This window comes from Nansenia antarctica, assembly GCF_963989245.1.
Source record: "Nansenia antarctica genome assembly, chromosome: 5".
NCBI classification, from domain to species: Eukaryota; Metazoa; Chordata; class Actinopteri; order Argentiniformes; family Microstomatidae; genus Nansenia; species Nansenia antarctica.
Window position 1 is genome coordinate 61,176,305 of NC_137690.1, and position 22,500 is coordinate 61,198,804.

The 22,500-nt window shown below is 49.8% G+C and overlaps 1 protein-coding gene across 1 annotated transcript in view; it reads right to left on the minus strand.

Annotated features, from left to right (window-relative positions):
- The window catches only part of dync1i1a (dynein cytoplasmic 1 intermediate chain 1a), a 54,114-nt gene that overhangs the window by 8,923 nt on the left and 22,691 nt on the right, over positions 1–22,500 (minus strand). The window contains exons 7-14 of the mRNA XM_080531183.1: positions 21,637–21,729; positions 19,879–20,041; positions 19,367–19,466; positions 14,652–14,777; positions 6,394–6,540; positions 5,000–5,113; positions 3,978–4,111; positions 3,151–3,295 (exon numbers count right to left, since the gene is read on the minus strand). Coding sequence (XP_080387309.1) covers positions 3,151–3,295; positions 3,978–4,111; positions 5,000–5,113; positions 6,394–6,540; positions 14,652–14,777; positions 19,367–19,466; positions 19,879–20,041; positions 21,637–21,729 — 1,022 coding nt within the window. The remainder of the gene's footprint in view (positions 1–3,150; positions 3,296–3,977; positions 4,112–4,999; positions 5,114–6,393; positions 6,541–14,651; positions 14,778–19,366; positions 19,467–19,878; positions 20,042–21,636; positions 21,730–22,500) is intronic.

Below are 22,500 nucleotides of genomic sequence, written 5' to 3' on the forward strand. Positions count from 1 at the left end.
CAACGACATTTGGGAGGGGTGGCTCCCCTGGTGCTAGGAAAGAGAAAAAAAAAAAAAAAAAAAACAAGAAGGGAAAGGAGCTGGTTTACATAAATAAAGGCTATGTACACTATCCACTATACTATACTGTACAGATAAAACACTGTTTGCAGTGTTTTACACACACACACACACACACACACACTGGTTGCAGTAACAATAGAGTAACAATGGAGCTCTCAGAATGTTGGTATAAATCATGTTAATAATAGAGTTTTTGGAGTAAAAGGAACAGGTATTGTAAAATCGGATGAGAGAGAATAATAAGTAATGTTATGTATGTCAAATAACTGCTGGACCCACTAATTAGAATGTGACTGTCTTGGAAGTTTGGGTGCCATGGTGGCGTCCATTCTAAATCCCTAAATTTGCCAAACAGACTGCTGTTTCTGGCCTGCTTATTCCCTCTGGAGACCCATTCCACTGAGCGTTCCAGGAGACTCATAACTGGAGTCCCCAGAGAGTCCTATTGTGGCCAATGTCTTTTATTCCAGTTGTCTCATCCACTCCACTCTATGTCGCTGACAAAAAATCACACTACAGCCTCACACAAAACCAACAACTGCATGGGAAACATAGAGAGACGGCAGAGAAGAAGAAGTCATTATGAAAAAACTTCAAAATGGCGACCGTCCTGGCGGAGGACATCGGGGCAAACCAGGGCAAACAGTTTCCCAGCTGGGAAGGAGATCTAAGAGGCAGAACACTTCATTCCGTCTCTCCCTCCGTCTGTCTGTCTGTCTGTCTGTCTCTCTCACACTCTCACACACAGGGCTCCTCAGAGCCCCGAATCAAACTGAAGGGGCACTTATTATTATTACAATATTAGCATTAACGCTAATTACCAATCAACTGAACTGTGACTTAACATGATTATTTAATAAACTGAAGACTTGAATCTACTGGAGGCATCGTGGTCTATCTCAGCACTGGAGGTATCATGGTCTCTCTCATCAACTGCAGACACTGTTTTTAAGGTCAAGAGAGTGAGACAGTTTAACGTTTAAGTTATGCACCCTCAGAAGCCCCACTCCGAGACGTTGCGCCTTCTTCAGAGCCTAGCAGCTCAGAATGTTTTCGTAACCACAATATTTGTGCCACTGAGTGTAAAAACATATTCAGAATTTAGCATTTGGCCTTTTTGAACTCTTTTTCTGTGGGGACTGTGCGGCGTCTTCTGATGGTGTTGATTGGCGGGTGAAAGCAAACCTCCAGGGCAGCCTTAGGTAAGCAAAGGGGTGCCAGCAAAGGTGTACCCACAGCCACACACCTACACACACACACGCACGCACGCACGCACGCACGCACACGCACACAGACACACAGACACACACACACACACACACACACACACACACACACACACACACACACACACACACACACACACACACACCGAGGGACAGGAGACAGACACACATTCCTGTGGTACCCCTCAAAGGAAAGGGAATTCCCCCAATCCCAAAAAATAACACTCCTGCAGCAAATCCACAGAATGTTTCGATACACTTCACATATGAGTTATAGACTAGGTGAATCTACTGTATAAGATGAATAAATCACTGTCAATTACAGTATGCCATGCGAAAATGGCCAAGTGTACCATAATTAATGTAGTACAAATACAAACATGTTAAACGTGTAGCATGTCATTTTGCAGTTTGCTGCCCTCTGTGGCTACACTGATAATGTCAAGTGCTAATATGCTATGTTTTTTAATAGCAGCACATGTGTGCATATCATTGTAAAAATCAAAGCGTACATTTATTTTTACATAAAGGCCAGTGTTCAACCTCCACACCACTCCAAAACTCTTTTGTTTGACGAAAACAGCGCTCTTTATCATGTGATCTCATTCCCTGATCACCAACGAGTAACCATGGATGAATCATGGATGAATTTGGAATTTGGTTTAATGATTAAACATTGTCCTTACAATATGTTAAAGCCTAATAAAAATGTGGATTCTACTTTTTGATTCTATGTTTTTCTATGTATATTCTATGTATTCCCATTGCATTTTTACTTCCATACAAAACTATTTACGGGTGTTCTCTCTTGTATTTTCTCCTCTCTATCCCAGACCCTGTGACTCTGTGGCCTTCCAGCTGGATCCTCCTCACTAAGCCTACAATCTCCCTCTCACTTCTTCAATCACTTTCTCACTCTTTCCTCTCTATAAGTCTCTTCACTATCCCTTAACTTCTTCACTCCTCTCTCTCTCTCTCCCTCCCTCTCTCTCTCCTTCCCTCTCATCCTCCATTCCTCCTTTCCTTCTTTCCTCCTCCCCTCCCTCTGTCTCCATCTCCCTCCTTCTGTCGGTCTCTGTGGTAGTTGTGGTCCAGTCCTCTGTCTCCAGACAGAGGCCAGAGTGGGCCAGAGTTACAGTGAGTCTGCAGCCTCTCTGGCCCCTGCCGTTGCTGTTGTGGGTGGTTTGAACCCCAGTCAACAGCCTCACTCCTCCTTCTCTCCCTCCCTTCCTCCAGTCCAAACTCTATCCATCCCTACCTCCATCTCTCTCTCTCTCGCTCCCTCAGTTGAGTCTGAGCTTTTGATCGAGTCAGACCCACAGTAAAATCTAGTTGTCTCACTGCCATGTCCAGCTCTGATCTATACCCTCAGAACCACAGTCCAGTCCAGTTCCCTGCCATGGACACGTTCTGTAACCAGACTGTATGTCCAGACCAGACACTGTGTAACTACTAACTACTGTGCCCTCCAGTAGATGGGCTAACAAATACAGAGCATGGGTATTTGAGTTAATGTTTATTCAACGGTGAACATACTCAAAAATAGATCCCATGTCTACTTGCCTCAGTGAGCAGCACACTGAAATAGAGAGTGTAAGTCTCCTGGACCTAATGAACATGTGAACTCAGTGAGCACGTTCATACATAAATACAGTTCATGTCTACTTGACTCAGTGAACACAGTACAAAAATAGCATTCACGTCTATTTGACTCAGTAAACAAACTCACAGACATTCGCCGCATGTCAGTGTGATTTACTCTGCTCGAGGTTGACAGGAAGGGGACAGCCTGAGTCAGGCACAAGGCGAGTCCTGTCGGATTCAGGTCGAGATGGAGAGCTGCCTCCGTTGCCTTAGTTACCTTAGTGCTCCACAGCTTGACAGTCCAGTCAAAGGAGGAGGTGACAAAGAGGTGGGAGAAGTCGACGGGGCCGACGGCGTTGTGACAGCTGAGGCCAGTCACCGGTCCCTGGTGGCCTTCAAACATCTCACAGATCCCCGCCTTGCTGCAAAGGGTCATGGGACAAGGAGAGAAAATGGCAGGAGAGGACAAGATGATTGAACACTTAAAAAAAAGGGGGCAATCTGGGATTGGTACATCCATTGTTTGGACTTTTAAATGAATGATATATAGCCATTATTGAAGAATATACCGTATAAACGCCTCATGAGCTTCAACTGTCTTATGCCATCAGAGCCCCTTGATCTCATGCATCTATACAGAACCTCTGTCTATGAAATTGAGACGGGTTACATTTCTCCAGCCACATCTCCTTCCCTGTTGGCCCTTTCAATGATAATCCTTTATTAATGTTAGGGTTAGGGTTAATAATCCCCAATAGGGTTATACTGAAAATGGGAAATAACATGCCATCACATTTAAGGAGCAGTGAGAGTTGTGGTCAAGCAAAGCATTTATATTGTAATATTGTGCTTTACAACAGTACATATCAAAACAAAGACGCTTATGTTTATGTGTCTGTGTGTACACTTCTGTAACTTCACATTATGTGTGTGTGTATCTGCGTGTGTGTGTGTGTGTGTGTGTGTGTGTTGAGATGAGACAGAGAGCAATGTGTAAGTTACAGTGTGTATTTGAAAGTCAAATATTGTGTATGTGCGCACATGCTTGCGCGTGCATGTGCATGCGTGTGTGTGTGTGTGTGTGTCTGTGTGTGCTCCTCTAACCTGCCGTGTCTAGATGCGGTGTACACGGTTCCCTCCTCACTCCCCACCACATAATTATTGACGTCTCCAGTGGGGAACGCCATGCCTGTCACTGCCACCGGTTTGGACTTGTTGTACACCAGCTCCATGCTCTCCTGCAAACAAAAACACAGTGAGCTAAAGGATTCAACAAGAAGACAACACTTGTATGTGTCTCCATGGTAATCTCTCCTGTACATGATGGCTGATGGTGCACTATATGAGACGGCAGCTGCTGGCGAAACAGGGAACAAGCCGGCAATGGATTGGGTGAGTAATCCCCACTACTACCTGGTTGTTATAGTTAACTAAGTAGTAGTGGGGATTACTCACCGAATCCATTGCATTGCAATATTTTGGCTTGACTAGAGAGATTTGATTTTCAACAAGGGTAGGGTAGTGGAGTGGATAGTGAGTTGGACTTGTGATCGGAAGGTTGTGAGTTCAAATCCCGCCTGAAACCACACCACTACTAGTGTGCCCTTGAGTAAGGCACTTAGCCCTCAGTTACTCCAGGGGGAATGTCCCTGTAATTCGTAATTGTAAATCGCTTTGGATTAAAAGCGTCTGCTAAATGGCAAAATTAAAATTAATTAATTTACTTGTATTTTGATTTTTTTATAAAGTCTGAACATCTGGTCGGTTGCCGATTTGTTCTCCCTTTCACCAGCTTCCGTCACATGTACCTTCAGTCTACTCTACCAATTGCAATCTGAGTGTCACAGACGTGATGTCACATCACGTATGATATAGGCATATAGAGACATTATAATAGTTCTGTAGGCCATCGTACAGTTTTCATAAGACTATATGACTATACAGTTTGATAGGAGACTTAAGTTGCAATTGTGTAGCAGCAACACGCAACAGTTATTAGTGGTTGATAGGAAATGAGGAGCTAAAATACAGTGATATGGGATTATTATCTGACTGGGAATCAGTTCTAATTCATTGACCTTGAACTGATAGAGATGTCTAATGACTGAGCCCAGAGCAGTCCTTACCTGTGGCTGCGAGAGCATGTCCAGACTCCAGGAGCACATCCTGCCATCGGTGGACACGGTGATGAGGTTGTTGGCGTTCTGAGTTCCCACCACGTTCACACAGTACACCGGGTGCTACAGAGAGGAAGGAGATGACAATGAGCCAATCACACTGATTTGTACAAATGAAACCCCAAAAAATCGACTGTTACGGCTCAGTGTTGATGACAGTCTGGACGGATTGATGGCAGCTGCTGGATTGAAAAAATCAGGTGTAGTGCTGAGGCACAAATGTGTACATTTCAAGCCTGCAAACTGCGACACTTTAAATGAATGTGCAATAACACTATGTGCAATATGACAACCCTAGTCGTCTTATCTGTACAGTATAGTATAGTGGATAGTGTACATAGCCTTTATTTATGTAAACCAGCTTTATTTATGTTTTTCTTTCCTAGCACCAGGGGAGCCCCCCCTCCCAAATGTCGTTGTTTGGTACCTGTACTATAGCAATGACAATAAAGACCATTCATTCATTCATTCATTCATTCATTCATTCATTCATTCATTCATTCATTCATTCATTCAAGTGTTGTGTCTCAGAAGTTCTCTGCTGTTTATGAATAAAGTTGTTGGTATTTCAATCACTCGACTGTACGTAGTGGTTATCTATTTTCAACGTGCTACATTGAAATGCATTGTTTTCGTTAACTTCGCCCAATCTTTTTACAGGAATTTCATGTAACTATATTATATCCATATCTATATGTTTGGTGTAATCATGCAGACAACACAAGGCTCATATAGAGTCAGAAGATGCCAATGTGCAACAGTCCTTAACTTAAACTTGGCACTGGCATCGACCGCTGTGCAAATACAGTGGACTGTGTGAAGCCATTATGTCATTATTGCCCTCAAATTGATTTTTGTTGTCCGCCCACAATGGCCCCTTTCAGAGCACAGACGGGTTGGTGAAGCGAGGGCCTAGCCCTAGACATCTAGACATAGTCCCTCATTATTGGGGGCACGGGAGTTTAAACCTTGAGCATGTATGGCATCTAGGGGCCGTGTGTGTGTGTGTGTGTGTGTGTGTGTGTGTGTGTGTGCCTGAGGAGCACCACTGAAGTTATGATGAACTCCCCACCCCTGACTACCAATAAACTTTATTGCTTTCTTGGGTGGCGTTTACAGGTTGTTGAGGCTCAATGGATTTATTGGGGTGAATAGATTTACGGTTAAGAGGCTCACTGTTATCCCCCTATCCTTAAAGGAGCTTTTCAGCATGTCCTGAGACTAAAGATTGAATGCGATCTTCAGGATGTTGAAGCTGACATGCTAACGTTGTTTGAAACAAAGTGGATGAGTGGTGTGTGGAGCGTGTTGGACTTGTTGGGTGTAGTAGGATGGAGACTTACTGTGTGTGCGGCAGCTGACAGGGGGGTCCTCTGGACTGGAGTCCTCCTGTGGCTGCGGTTGTCCCAGAGGACGATCTGTCCTGAGTACGTACCCCCCACCACCAGGTTAGGATGGAACCGAGCAAAGCCCACTGACACCACTGGGGACTGGAGGAGAAAGAGGAGGGAGGGGGGGACGATGGGGAGAGGGAGGGGATGTGGGAAAGAGAGTGGTTAAATAGAGAGCAAGTGGGATACGGGGGGCGGGGGGGGCGGGGGGGGGGGGTAGAGAGGTTCAGATGGGGGGGGAAGAAGAAGAGGGATAAAAGAGAAAGAGAGGGATACGCGAGAGTGAGGAGAAAGATGAAGAGAGAAGGGAGAAGAGTGAGAGAGAGCGAGTGAGCAAGGATAGAGTCAAAGAAAAGAGAGAAAGAGAGGAGGCAGGGCAGTGGGAGGTGGTGGTGGTGGTGGGGGGTGGGGGGGTGGTGGTGGGTGGGGAGGTGCAGAGATGATGAGTTGACTGCAGAGGGTCTACTGAGGAGAGGAGAGGGGTGACTTCAGGGTAACAGAGACAATACGGGGGATTGTGCCCCCAGCCGTTTTATATTACGGCATCAAACCCGGCAGCCACTGGAGCGTGAAGTGTAGCCTCCGTCATGACAAGCGAGGCCTTGAACCCCCCTCTTTGACGCTATGTTTATTGAGTTTTGGTTCCTCTTCAGTGGCCATCACATATGGCTTCAACCGTATCTGCATGCATGCAACCTGTGGTCCACCAATGCTATGGTATGGGGTTGATCACACAGAAGGAGAACTTTAGATAGAACTTTAGAACTGTTTGTCTCTCTTCAGAGCAGAGCAGACGTAATTCGAATTGGAAATCTAGCTACCTAAACACCGCAATCTCTTTCTGTTTTGACTACCAATTTGCACCTGAACCATATGTAAACCAGACACGGTTCAAGGTTTACATTCACCAAGCCAAGTCTGAGGACAATGGAAGCTTGGGATACAGTACTCTTCTATTCTAATATAAGATAGACTATCTAACCCTAGCCCTAGCCCTAACTCTGGTACAGTTATGGTATTTTTCCTTGTTTACACTAGCAGGAGACCCCATTTAATCTGAAAGAATCTGTAATACTATTGAAGTGTGTTTGGATTATTTTCTTTGCTCTTTCAGGATGACTGTTTTGTGAGTAAAAGAAAAAAGTCTCTTCTCTTTTTCTTTCTCTCCCACCGCACCATCTGCGAATGCCAAGTCTTGAACCCCAAGTTCATTTTAAAGAGGACTGGAAAACAAACCAAAGCGAAAGAAAACACCACACTTCTCTCTTTCCTTTCTTCCCCCTCTGAAGAAGCACAGCTCTTCCAGAAAGGGCTACAGAGGAGCTTCAGATGTGAGGCGGTTTTACAGAAAGGACTCAAAATAAACGAGGCTTCAAGGGTAAAAAAATAAACTCTCTCATTCGCCATCAAAAAGGATCCCTGAGAAGTTTGCTAACACACAGAGGGACACAGGTAAATCTGGATTAAGATTTAAACACATTAACACACAAGGTTTGATGGTCTAACCAAAAATATTTCGATTTTACAGCGAGTTTTACAGGCACGACGTTACAACGTAACGTAGGAAAATAAAAGCAGAATACTTTTTGGAACATCCCGGTCCTTCCGTCACACAGATTCAGCGCACCCAAAGACGTTTTCCTCATGCATGTCTGTCTCTGTTCTTTTAGGATTAGCTTCCATTAGTTTCTAAATACTCTCCTAGCCACGTGAGTACTTTGCTTTAAGCCGTGTCTCTGATGCACTGCCATTTCAATCAGAGCCTGGGTCTTGACCTCTAACCCTGTGGCTGTCTATGCTGTGGCCTGCCGTCAGGGCCACGCTCCTCAGACAGAGAGCTTCATTACGACGGGGTCACCACAACAAGAGGGTCACAACTCCCCTACCAGGCCATTAATCAGAGCCTTAATGAAGTAGAGTAACCCAAAACCAGGACCAAACTCAGGAGAGGAGACTGAGCCACAGACCACTCCTTCCTTAGCTCTCTCCTTTATCTCTCCCGCTTATGTCCTCTCCTATCTCTCTCTCTCTCTCTCTCTCTCTCTTTCTCTCTATCTCTCTCTCTTTCTCTCCCGCTCTCTTTCTCTCTCTCTTTTAGCAAGCCTCATCAAAGTCTCCATTATAAAACACTCCCTCTGGAGTATATATAAATAAAACACTCCCTCAGGAAATGTTTATTTGTAATCATCACTACTATACCTAAGAAAAAGCCAGTGTTTCCAATAATTCCCCCAATTCGTTGTGAAATTGGAAAAACCTGGGATTGACTAAGAGAACCATTGCTCTTTTAAAAAACGAAGTCTGCCTTCAATCTCTCTGACTCCTCGCAATGATGATGAGACATACTTTAAACCTTCTATCTCATTAACCAAAGCCATCAATTGTTTTGTCTACAAACATACATTCATAGATGATCCCTGCTCCCAATATGACATAAAGCTCTTGAAATATAATACTAAATGAATAACAATAAATAAATAATAAATCACCGGTCTTCATGGTAATGACAGAAGGGGATATCAAAAAAAGAGTTTATCACTCCATCTGTTACCCAGACTTAGGACCCTATCAGGGGTCTTCATCTAAAGTGGAGGAATTTTTTGACTAAACTCAGAATCCCCTCTCTAGAAACCACATCCCTACAGCATGTCACTGTTATCCCTGTGTACAGTAAGTCTATAGACTGTAGAGCTTCTGAAATATACTCACTTTGTCCCAATAGTGCAATGAGAGACTTCTGCCAAAAAAGAATTGGGCTCCACATAAAAGCATATTCCCTAATCAGATGTCATATCAACACATATGGTTATGAGTTATACTGATGTTTTTGTATGTCATTAGCTACTGAAATTAGTTCAATTTGTCCCCATAAAGCAGTTTATGATGTTTGCCAAAGGGAAATTGGTTGACACACAAAAGTGGATCCATCATTCAGTTGTCATGTTATGAAATTAACGGCTTAAGTTTAGAACAGATTTATTAAGGGGACTGATTCAGTCAAAAGTTACTGTACTTAGCATTATGTTTTCAGTGCCTTTGTTGACTACAATGATGCCTGTGTACACATACTCTTATGCTTGACAGTAACCACCTGTTAGTTTAGTCTACCTGCTATATTATTTACAGCACCAAAGCCATCTGTGATTTTATTTGAAAACTGAAGCAGGTTACATATGACAGTTGAACTTTGATCGATCTGAGGCTGGAGATAAATCCTTAGCATTTGATGCACATTTTGATATATACTGTATATTTTGAAACTCTTCTCATACCTTTGGCATAATACAAACTGACATTCATTTCCCAAGTAGCCTACAGTAGCTCTGAGCCAATTTCCTTGTTGTTGGTTCAGCATGACCCCATATCCTGCAAAGCCATCTCCAGGTACTGTAGCCTAAAATGAAAGGCTGTCGTCTGAACCGACAGGTTTAGAGAAAAGAAACACCAGAGACTCTGAGGTTGAAACGTGATTTCAACATTGTAGCCTGGGCTCTACTGTAGCACCTACGGAGCAGCTCAGGGCTTTTCCTTTTCCTGAAGCCCGAAAAATCATCTCAGGGACGTTAAGTGCTTCTGGCAGAGCCCATTATATTAATGGGAAGTGTTCTGTACAGAATAATACACAAGGCTAACCCATGATGAGAGATGGCACGGAGCACAGGATTACAGAGGGGAGAGACAAGAACACTCCCTCCTTTGTTGCCTCCCTCTTTCTCGGGGTGAAAAATTGCTCCTGGAGTTGGTGGGGAGGGGAGGGGGGGGGGGGGGGGGGTGACTGAGTAACAGACAGTATATTCTCCAGAGCAGATCCCCAGCCTTCTCCTGCTCTCCACCACAATCATCTGGTTTTCAGCAGGCCTTATCAGGACCAGATGGATAGAACCGTCTTCGCTTGGCATCCCCTCGTTCCCTCTCTTTCTCTCCCCGTTCTTTTTTTATGACACCCTGCAGACTTTGTCACTCTGCGGTCTCTGGCAGAGGCGGTGTAATATCATATCACCGTTTCTTGAAATAAAGAATAAGAAGCTCAGTGAACACAAGCAGCCTTTCTCTCTCTCTCTCCCCCCCTCTCTCTCTCTCCCTCTCTCCCTCTCTCTCTCTCTCTCTCTCTCTCTCCCCCTCCCCCTTCTCTCTCTCCCTCTCTCTCTCTCTCCCCCACCTCTCTCTATTTCATTGACAGTGACCGTAGCATATATTTGATATTTGCCATATACCGTAGTAGGGGAGGTACACTAAAGTTAAATTCAAGCTCAACATTTTGGAAACACAAATTACAAATTGAATTGTGGGCGAGTAGGCTGATGTATCAGAGAGTTGGGTTGATTAGATGAAGTAGACATGAAGCAAGAACACTACCCTAGTCGTCTGTCTTCTAGCCTTATGACTGCCAATGGTCCTGACCTTAGCATAGATGACTTTTTCTTGCTATGACTGATGGATAGATGATTCACTTACTTAGACAAGTGTATTTGTTGTAAGTCGCTTTGGATAAAGGTGTCTGCTAAATGCCCCAAAAAAATAAAAAAATAAAAAAATAAAAAAAAGTCAATATAAATGTTAACATGAACAGTTATTAAGAAATGTACTGATACAGTCATTTCATTTAGCGACAGTAGCCTTGCTATGAGAGGTCTAATAGGGCATACAAAACCCAACCCGCCTGAGTAGCAAAGAATGCCGAGAACAAGACCGACTGACCATAATAGAGGTAGAATCTCTGAGCTGCTGAAAGAATGGAGGCTATTATACAAGTCTATCATAAAAACCAAGACAGACACAGGGTCTTTGCCCTTCCACTCACACAGCTCACAGTGGCTTTTATAGGATCTCTCCAGTAAGCTTTATGAGCAAATGCAACTTCATCCGCCACTATAATTTCAGCGGGATTCTGTCCAAGCTGAAACCCTATGAATACCTCTCCTACTGTGCCAGGACCTTGCTTTCCCAACCCTCTGGCACCGGGAGCAGGTCACAGCCAGTTATGGTGTGTGAAGAGATAAAGGAGAGATATTAATAAAAATATGGCTGAGCGGGATGGGAGCTGACAGCGTCGGCGGGGGTGCGGGCTTCGGGGTGCGGGTGAGGTTTTTCGGGGCGTGCCATTGATGTGGCGTGATCTGTCCCACTTGAGAGGGTCGTGTGATGTTACTGGAGCGCCTGGGTCTGGGTGATGATGGATCCCACTGAGGGCCGGGAGGGGAGGGTCGAGGGAGGAGCAGCAGGCGACCCCCCCCACCCCCACCCCCCACCGCCTCAACAGAAACACCGCCTCTATGAAACCCCAGATCACCTCAACACCACGGATACAACCCCACCCAAAACACAGCCACCGACACCACCGATCCTCCCCCCCCCCCCTCCAAACATGTACTGTACACGTTATATCCTAGCACGCAAATATTCAACCTCCATCCCGAAAAATATGGAAAGAGGGGAATACAATACAATTCAAAGAGACACAAAGACTCAAGAAGAGGGGCCATTGGGGGAGGGTGTGACTGAGAGGGAGGCATCCAGCACATGGAGGCAGCCACTGTGGGCAGATGTTGGGAAAGTGGCTGAAGGAAGGAACGCCGGAGCCCCCCTCTCTGAGGTCTGCCAAGAGAGAGAACGCGGGGAGCCGGCGGGGCCAGAGCCAGAGCCAGGCCGGGGCGTGTGTGATTGAAGAGAGACGCGGAGGATGAGTGTGTGCGGCGGCGGCGGCGGTTGCATGCGCTGAGTCTACCTCGGGAGGAAGGGGAGGGAAGAAGAAGAAGGAGTGGGGGAATAAGCGGCCCTGCGGTCTGTGGGGTTAAACGGCAGAACATGCTCGCACATTAAGATCCATCTGATCCGGGGATAACTAGAAAAGAGCGCCTCTGTTTGTAATAGACCCGGCGGCGAAAAAACAATATCTCTTCTTCTTCTCCTCCGACCACTCCTGTCTCCTTTCATCCCTCTCCAGCGCCTCGCGAAGGCAGGCCTGTGCCAAGCGATTAGAGATCGACTCCCTCTTTCTTTCTCGCACTCTTTCGTTCTTTCTTTCTTTCTTTCTTTCTCGCGTCTTGTGTTTTTTCTCTCTCGCTACTCATGAAAGGGCATGGCACAGCCCCAGGCCACACTCACTGCCTGACACAGCCGAGGCTGGGAGGAGCCATTTTTGGGGGTTTCTTTTTCTTTTTTAGCCTTTTTTTTCGCCCCTTCTGTTATCATTTCATCCAACACACACCTATTTCCAGCACCCACTCACCTAAAGAGACCTCTCCACTGAGAGATGGTACGTGTGCACACTGCACACCTGTGTGTGTGTGTGTGTGCCGCCGTGTGTTTTAGAGAGTGACTTGTATCTGGACTTACACAATGTTATACAGTGCCCCTGCGTAAATATTGTGCTGAATATTTTTCTTCTTTTGGCTCTACACTCCAAAGGTTTGGATTTGAAATCAAACAATTACCATAAGGTTAAAGTAGAGATTTCATTTGATGGTATTGGTGTACATATTGGTTTCACCACCTTTTTATGCATAGTCCCCCTATTTCAGCATACCCAAAAGTAATGGCATACAATAACTGCCTGAAGTCTGGGACCCATTGACCCCATAGATGCTGGGTATCTTCTCTGGTGATGCTCTGCCTGGCCTGTACTGTAGCCATCTTCAGTTGTGTGTTTGGAGATCTTTTTGCTTTAATTCAATAGGACTTTGCCAGTCACGATGTTTCCCCTTTTTGGCCCTGAAAAACTCCCTAGTTGCTATGGCAGTATGTTTTGGGTCACTGTCTTACTGTATGATGAAGTGCCATCCAATGAATTTGAAGGCATTTGCTTGCAGTCGAGCAGCCAAGGTGTCTCTGTACACAGCAGTTACTATAATCATCATCAATAAAGACGAGTGAGCCAGTTCTAGTGGCAGCTATACAAGCCCAAACTTAATACCCCTTGCACCATGTTTCACAGATGCTGTAAATATTGGGCAGATCCTTTTTTCTCAAAACATTCCATTACTTGCAAACTTGCAATCACTTGGATACATGATAATATTCATCTTATCTGTCCACCCCCAAAAAAATGTCAGACCTCTGCAGGCTTGCTTGTGTGTGTGTGTGTGTGTGTGTGTGTGTGTGTGTGTGTGTGTGTGTGTGTGTGTGTGTGTGTGCATGTGTGTGTATACTGTATGAGAGAGAGAAAGAAAGAAAGAGAGATAGCAACAGAGAGCAATACTGGAGCAACAGAGAGACTGAGATTAACGTTAGCTGAGACTGAGACCAACCTGAGCTGGGACTGAAACCAATGTGTAAGTTATAGTATTGTATGTATACAAGACTCTGGTATCGTGTGTGTGCGTGTCTGTGTCTGTGTCTCTGTGTGTAGGTGTGTTTGTGTGTGTGTGTGTGTGTGTGTGTGTGTGTGTGTGTGTGAGGGAGACTCCGGGGCGTAGGAAATGGAGCGTTGAGCACATGCGATGAAGGATCCATGTGGGTGGGCGAACACATGTGGACTGCTGGATTAGGAAGTGGTAGGCCACATCTTTTTATTACGGAGACGTCTCTGTTAAAAACCCTGGGCTGTATAATCCCCCTCTCTCTCGTGGGAGTGGGGAGGCCCTCTTCTCAGGCCTCAGCCGCCTCCTAGGCTCCCCAACTCCCTCACCCCCTCCTCTCCCCGAAAAATCCACCCGGAGTCTTTTATAATTAGCGTCACGACCGAGGAGAAGTCTTTTTTTGCACAAAAACCTCAGGATTCTTCTTCTTTTTTCTTTCTTTTTCAGAAAAAAAAGTTGGCTCCAGTAGGAGCGGACATGTTCCGTAATATCGTGTTCTGCCCAAGTAGGCCAAACCGAGCCTGCAGAACCGCTTTAATTAAATATCACTTTACTCCTCATTTTTCATTTCTGGTGTCGTCATTGCAGAGCGGTGGAGCGGCGTGGTCCACAGACGTGAGCTCGCAGTCCTAGTATGCCGTACCCACATCCCCATGCTACTGGCTTGCCAACTGAAACATTCATACTTGAGATACTGGTAGGATGATTGAATCAAATATGTACTTAAACCTGCTATATATAAAACATAACAGTATCTAAAAAAAGGCAAAAAAAGCTAAATAGCTCCCTTGAGATGGAGTACCCAAACACACTTAGGAATTGGAAAGCGGATGTAATACAGAAGTACTGTGACAGAACAGCCTTTATAATGTCATGTACAGTAACATGTGATGTGCGTGTGTGTGTGTGTACCTGGCAGTGGAAGATGTATTCAGGTGTGCTCTTCTTAAACTTCATGTTCCACACCAGAGCCACACCGTCCGGCTCATGGGGGGCATCCTCGTTGTTGTTGTAGGAGGCCACCAGCAGCTCTGGGTACTGAGGGGGGAGAGGAGGGAGAGGAGGACACAGAGGGGAGAGGACAGGGGGGAGAGGAGGACACAGAGGGGGAAGGACAGGGGGGAGAGGAGGACACAGAGGGGAGAGGACAGGGGGGAGAGGAGGACACAGAGGGGAGAGGACAGGGGGGAGAGGAGGACACAGAGGGGAGAGGACAGGGGGGAGAGGAGGACACAGAGGGGAGAGGACAGAAGGGAGAGGAGGACACAGAGGGGAGAGGACAGGAGGGAGAGGAGGAGACAGAGGGGAGAGGACAGGGGGGAGAGGAGGACACAGAGGGGAGAGGACAGGGGGGAGAGGAGGACACAGAGGGGAGAGGACAGGGGGGAGAGGAGGACACAGAGGGGAGAGGACAGGGGGGAGAGGAGGACACAGAGGGGAGAGGACAGAAGGGAGAGGAGGACACAGAGGGGAGAGGACAGGGGGGAGAGGAGGACACAGAGGGGAGAGGACAGGGGGGAGAGGAGGACACAGAGGGGAGAGGACAGAGGGAGAGGAGGACACAGAGGGGAGAGGACAGGGGGGAGAGGAGGAGACAGAGGGGGGAGGACATGGGAGAGAGGAGGACACAGAGGGGAGAGGACAGGGGGGAGAGGAGGAGACAGAGGGGAGAGGACAGGGGGGAGAGGAGGAGACAGAGGGGGGAGGACATGGGAGAGAGGAGGACACAGAGGGGAGAGGACAGAAGGGAGAGGAGGACACAGAGGGGAGAGGACAGGAGGGAGAGGAGGAGACAGAGGGGAGAGGACAGGGGGGAGAGGAGGACACAGAGGGGAGAGGACAGGGGGGAGAGGAGGACACAGAGGGGAGAGGACAGGAGGGAGAGGAGGACACAGAGGGGAGAGGACAGGGGGGAGAGGAGGACACAGAGGGGAGAGGACAGAAGGGAGAGGAGGACACAGAGGGGAGAGGACAGGAGGGAGAGGAGGAGACAGAGGGGAGAGGACAGGGGGGAGAGGAGGACACAGAGGGGAGAGGACAGGGGGGAGAGGAGGACACAGAGGGGAGAGGACAGGGGGGAGAGGAGGACACAGAGGGGAGAGGACAGGGGGGAGAGGAGGACACAGAGGGGAGAGGACAGAAGGGAGAGGAGGACACAGAGGGGAGAGGACAGGGGGGAGAGGAGGACACAGAGGGGAGAGGACAGGGGGGAGAGGAGGACACAGAGGGGAGAGGACAGAGGGAGAGGAGGACACAGAGGGGAGAGGACATGGGGGAGAGGAGGAGACAGAGGGGGGAGGACATGGGAGAGAGGAGGACACAGAGGGGAGAGGACAGGGGGGAGAGGAGGAGACAGAGGGGAGAGGACAGGGGGGAGAGGAGGAGACAGAGGGGGGAGGACATGGGAGAGAGGAGGACACAGAGGGGAGAGGACAGGGGGGAGAGGAGGACACAGAGGGGAGAGGACAGGAGGGAGAGGAGGACACAGAGGGGAGAGGACAGAGGGGAGAGGAGGACACAGAGGGGAGAGGACAGGGGGGAGAGGAGGAGACAGAGGGGGGAGGACATGGGAGAGAGGAGGACACAGAGGGGAGAGGACAGGGGGGAGAGGAGGACACAGAGGGGAGAGGACAGGGGGGAGAGGAGGACACAGAGGGGAGAGGACAGGAGGGAGAGGAGGACATAGAGGGGAGAGGACAGGAGGGAGAGGAGGACACAGAGGGGAGAGGACAGGGGGGAGAGGAGGAGACAGAGGGGGGAGGACATGGGAGAGAGGAGGAGACAGAGGGGAGAGGACAGGGGGGAGAGGAGGAGACAGAGGGGAGAGGACAGGGGGGAGAGGAGGACACAGAGGGGAGAGGACAGGGGGGAGAGGACAGGGGGGAGAGGACAGGAGGGAGAGGAGGACACAGAGGGGAGAGGAGGACACAGAGGGGAGAGGACAGGGTGGAGAGGAGGACACAGAGGGGAGAGGACAGGGGGGAGAGGAGGACACAGAGGGGAGAGGACAGGGGGGAGAGGAGGACACAGAGGGGAGAGGACAGGAGGGAGAGGAGGACGCAGAGGGGAGAGGACAGGGGGGAGAGGAGGACACAGAGGGGAGAGGACAGGGGGGAGAGGAGGAGACAGAGGGGAGAGGACAGGAGGGAGAGGAGGACACAGAGGGGAGAGGACAGGGGGGAGAGGAGGACACAGAGGGGAGAGGACAGAGGGAGAGGAGGACACAGAGGGGAGAGGACAGGGGGGAGAGGAGGACACAGAGGGGAGAGGACAGGGGGAGAGGAGGACACAGAGGGGAGAGGGGAGAGGCAGAGGAGGACACAGAGGGGAGAGGACAGGGGGGAGAGGAGGACACAGAGGGGGGAGGACAGGGGGGAGAGGAGGACACAGAGGGGAGAGGACAGGGGGGAGAGGAGGACACAGAGGGGAGAGGACAGAGGGAGAGGAGGACACAGAGGGGAGAGGACAGGGGGGAGAGGAGGACACAGAGGGGAGAGGACAGAGGGAGAGGAGGACACAGAGGGGAGAGGACAGGGGGGAGAGGAGGACACAGAGGGGAGAGGACAGGGGGGAGAGGAGGACACAGAGGGGAGAGGACAGAGGGAGAGGAGGACACAGAGGGGAGAGGACAGGGGAGAGAGGAGGACACAGAGGGGAGAGGACAGGAGGGAGAGGAAGACACAGAGGGGAGAGGACAGAGGGAGAGGAGGACACAGAGGGGAGAGGAGAGGAGGGAGAGGAGGACACAGAGGGGAGAAGACAGGGGGGAGAGGAGGACACAGAGGGGAGAGGACAGGGGGGAGAGGAGGACACAGAGGGGAGAGGACAGGGGGGAGAGGAGGACACAGAGGGGAGAGGACAGGGGGGAGAGGAGGAGACAGAGGGGAGAGGACAGAGGGAGAGGAGGACACAGAGGGGAGAGGACATGAGGGAGAGGAGGACACAGAGGGGAGAGGACAGGGGGGAGAGGAGGACACAGAGGGGAGAGGACAGAGGGAGAGGAGGACACAGAGGGGAGAGGACAGGGGGGAGAGGAGGACACAGAGGGGAGAGGACAGGAGGGAGAGGAGGACACAGAGGGGAGAGGACAGGGGGGAAAAGGAGGACACAGAGGGGAGAGGACAGGGGGGAGAGGAGGACACAGAGGGGAGAGGACAGGGGGGAGAGGAGGAGACAGAGGGGAGAGGACAGGGGGGAGAGGAGGACACAGAGGGGAGAGGACAGAGGGAGAGGAGGACACAGAGGGGAGAGGACAGGAGGGAGAGGAGGAGACAGAGGGGAGAGGACAGAGGGAGAGGAGGACACAGAGGGGAGAGGACATGAGGGAGAGGAGGACACAGAGGGGAGAGGACATGAGGGAGAGGAGGACACAGAGGGGAGAGGACAGGGGGGAGAGGAGGACACAGAGGGGAGAGGACAGGGGGGAGAGGAGGACACAGAGGGGAGAGGACAGGGGGGAGAGGAGGACACAGAGGGGAGAGGACAGGGGGGAGAGGAGGACACAGAGGGGAGAGGACAGGGGGGAGAGGAGGACACAGAGGGGGGAGGACATGGGAGAGAGGAGGACACAGAGGGGAGAGGACAGGGGGGAGAGGAGGACACAGAGGGGAGAGGACAGGGGGGAGAGGAGGACACAGAGGGGAGAGGACAGAGGGAGAGGAGGACACAGAGGGGAGAGGACAGGGGGGAGAGGAGGACACAGAGGGGAGAGGACAGGGGGGAGAGGAGGACACAGAGGGGAGAGGACAGGGGGGAGAGGAGGACACAGAGGGGAGAGGACAGGGGGGAGAGGAGGACACAGAGGGGGGAGGACATGGGAGAGAGGAGGACACAGAGGGGAGAGGACAGGGGGGAGAGGAGGACACAGAGGGGAGAGGACAGGGGGGAGAGGAGGACACAGAGGGGAGAGGACAGGGGAGAGAGGACAGAGGGAGAGGAGGACACAGAGGGGAGAGGACAGAGGGAGAGGAGGACACAGAGGGGAGAGGACAGGGGGGAGAGGACAGGGGGGAGAGGACAGGGGGGAGAGGAGGACACAGAGGGGAGAGGACAGGGGGGAGAGGAGGACACAGAGGGGGGAGGACAGGGGGAGAGGAGGACACAGAAGGGAGAGGACAGGGGGGAGAGGAGGACACAGAGGGGAGAGGACAGGGGGGAGAGGAGGAGACAGAAGGGAGAGGACAGGGGGGAGAGGAGGACACAGAGGGGAGAGGACAGGGGGGAGAGGAGGACACAGAGGGGAGAGGACAGGGGGGAGAGGAGGACACAGAGGGGAGAGGACAGAGGGAGAGGAGGACACAGAGGACAGAGGACAGGGGGGAGAGGAGGACACAGAGGGGAGAGGACAGGGGGGAGAGGAGGACACAGAAGGGAGAGGACAGGGGGGGAGAGCAGGACACAGAGGGGAGAGGACAGGGGGTAGAGGACACAGGGGGTGGACATGGAGAAGGAGATAAGAGGGGCAGGAGAAAGATGAAGAGGATGGTAGAGAGAAGTGGAAGATAATCTTATCAAATAAATATTATTTTGTTTATGTCTTATTTGACAAGCCAGTGAAACAGGCACAAACACACTCATGCACACACACACATGCACGCACGCACACACGCACGCACAAAGGGCCTTACCTGAGGGGACCAGTCCAGACAGGTGATGACGCGGTGCTTGGACCAGTGTTCATCATAGAACAGCCGGCTCAACTGGAGACTGGACCCGCCTTGTAAGTCCCTGTGGCCAACGAAGAGGGTTCAAAGGTCGCTCTGCTCTTATAACAACTGATTGACATGGCCAGAGCCCTACAGTACGTGGCAGTTCACTCAACAAAACAAAGGGGGAGCAGGGTGTGATTTGAGATGTGCTCATTACCATTTTATGATATATGAGACAAAAACAATGGCTAGTCCACTGAGGGTATACCCCTCAGGCCACGGTGATGTCATTGCGAGAGGTCAATATTGGGGGCGGTGAGAGAGTTACATCATGAGGAGGGCATGTCTTTGAAGAACAAGGAAGTCCCCATGCCCTGACTGACACCAAAGGCATGACTCAGGCCTTAACACAGACATGCCTACACATCTGACTAACAGACAGACAGACACACAGACGCACTCCTCTTCTCTCCGTCCTCGGTCTCTCTTACCCCTCCTTGTCGTCCAGGTCTCGTCCGCTGTAGTCAAAGAAGATGTCCGAGTCCTCGGCCAGGGCTCGCTCCATCACTCTGATGCTGCAGTCAAAGAAGCTGAGGAACTCCTCAGAGTGGAGAATCTGCTGCTTCTCCTCCTCCGTCAGCTCCCTGGGGTAGCCTGAAACACCCCATGCGTGCACCGAATTTGTAAACAAGCTTTTGCAGAGGTGCACATCACCGATACTTACCCAAACAAACACACACATACAGCAGAAACAAAGTCGCAATCTAAAACGCCCACCCGTTTCGCAAAATACTACCTAAACGTGCAGTTAATGTAAATAAACATGCTAGCTGATTTAAACCAGACAAAGACAATACTCCCCACACACAGAGAAAATACCTCTGTTTATGTATCGTACTGTGTGTCATTATAACAAACAGAAACAGCAGTAATAGATCATAACACATCGCTGTGTACCAAATCACCGTTGAGGTCACTTCCATTAAAACAAGAATAAAACCTAGGCTACAGCAGAACGCAAGAGAGGGGCATCGCAGTAATCGCTGGAAAGTAAATAACATCGTAAATAAGACTAAACAAAGCCTTGTGAGGCTCTCCACCTCCCCTCTCCTGTAATGACGGCACAGCGAGACGTCCGGTTTTGATGTCACTGTGTCCCCAGCCTCCTCCAGACTATTAGAGGGCCTGCTCTTTGATCTCTACCCACTTGATTCGCAGCGCCCCCTTTTTTTTTTTTGACAACTCATAAGGAAGACAAAGGACTGATCAAAGTGGTACGGCCCGGGTCCGCATCTGTGTATGTGTGTGAGTGTGTGTGTGTGTGTGTGTGTGTGTGTGTGTGTTACAACAGGCCAGCCCCTGACAAGGCCTCATTCTACCCTTTGGAGGAGTTATTTACTCTGTGTGCCCGCCCGCACAAAGAATGCCCTCTCTGGCCGACTTTGAAGTTCCTTGGAGGGGGTCAAGTGACACGTTTTTAATCAGGTCTGACCCAGAATGCCATGGGCCGATAAGCTGGACTTCAGCCTCAGAGATTGGCATCTGATACGCGGCGGAGGTCACACGCGAGTAACCACTCACTCGCGCTCCAGTGGCTTTGTTTCATGACAGTTTGACCGTGGATGTGTGAGAAGATGAAGAGCGATGTTCCCGTGAGGCTGGGCACAGGGGCTAAAGTGGTGGAACTTTAGTTTTTTTAGGCTCATCTGGACTAATGGTCTACGGCTAAAAAAATCTACCCTTCCATCTTCCTCCCCTCTCATTAAAGCATAACATAAAGTACGCCTTTCGGCAGACTACCTTTACCCAAAGCGACTTGTGGTACAGTGAGTCCATACAGTTGTGGCGTGTATGGTCCCAGCAGGAATTGAACCCATTACATTTACATTTTAACCGTTAAGCAAACGCTTTTATCCAAAGCGATTTACAATTAGAGATTAGAGGGACAGTTCTCCCTGGAGTAACTTAGGGCTAAGTGCCTTACTCAAGGGCACAGTAGTGGTGGTGTTCCCAGGTGGGATTTGAACTCATGACCTTCTGATCACCGGTCCGTCTCAATATGCACTAGGCCACCACTACCCCATACAGTCCCTACAGTTGTTGTATGTATGGTCCCAGCAGGAATTGAACCCAGGAGCTCAGCATTGCTAGCAGAGCAACGCCACGCTCTATCATGCTAAGTCTACCAAATGAGCCACAGAGCACATTCTAAAATGTCTTTCTCAGTAGTTCCGCCCCCCTCTACTCACCCTCCTTCGCCTCCTTGTTGTCCTCCTCCTCCTGCTGGTCAGACTCAGGGCCAGGCTTGGGCTCTGTGATCTCTTCATCCTCCTCTTCCTCTTCTGCAAGGAGAGAAAGAGAGAGAGCAAGAGAGAGAGATAAAGAGAGAGAGAGAGAGAGAGAGAGAGGGGGGGTGGGGGTTAGTTATGTTAATCAGCAGCTGTGACAACCATCCCACAACCTCCACCCCCAGCCTCCCCGCCCCTCACCTCCACCCCCATTCCTCCCCGCCCTTCACCTCCACCCCCAGCCTCGCCGCCCTCACCTCCACCCCCAGCCTCCCCGCCCCTCACCTCCACCCCCAGCCTCCCCCCCTCTCATCTAATCATTCCCAGCCATGGGCGACCTGACTAACTGACGTTCAAGGCCGGATGGGCCTCCTACACACACTCTCACAGAGTAGACACACACACACACACACACACACACACACACACACTTAAGTGTTTTCAGATAACATGAAAAGATCAGATTAGGCTCGAAAACTACAATTTGGGCTAGGATAGACGATCAAAACGGTACAAAAGATAATTCCGGAAGCGTGGTGGCTGTATTGTTTACTGCTTGTTGAAATGCACGGAGGATTCAACTGTTTGGCGATATGTCATTTGTGATTGGCCGTTCACACATGGGGCATGGAGACACAACCGAGTCACATGACCACGCCCACTTCCCTCACATCATCACCACATGGCCTGCATGTGTGGCTCTGTGTTCCTCATCAGAGGGGAAGTCGACACACACACAGCAGGAAGTGCCTCTCTGAGTGGCGTGCATGCTCTCTACTCTGTCCCTGACCCCTGACCCAGAGATCCAACGTGAGAGGGGCAGAG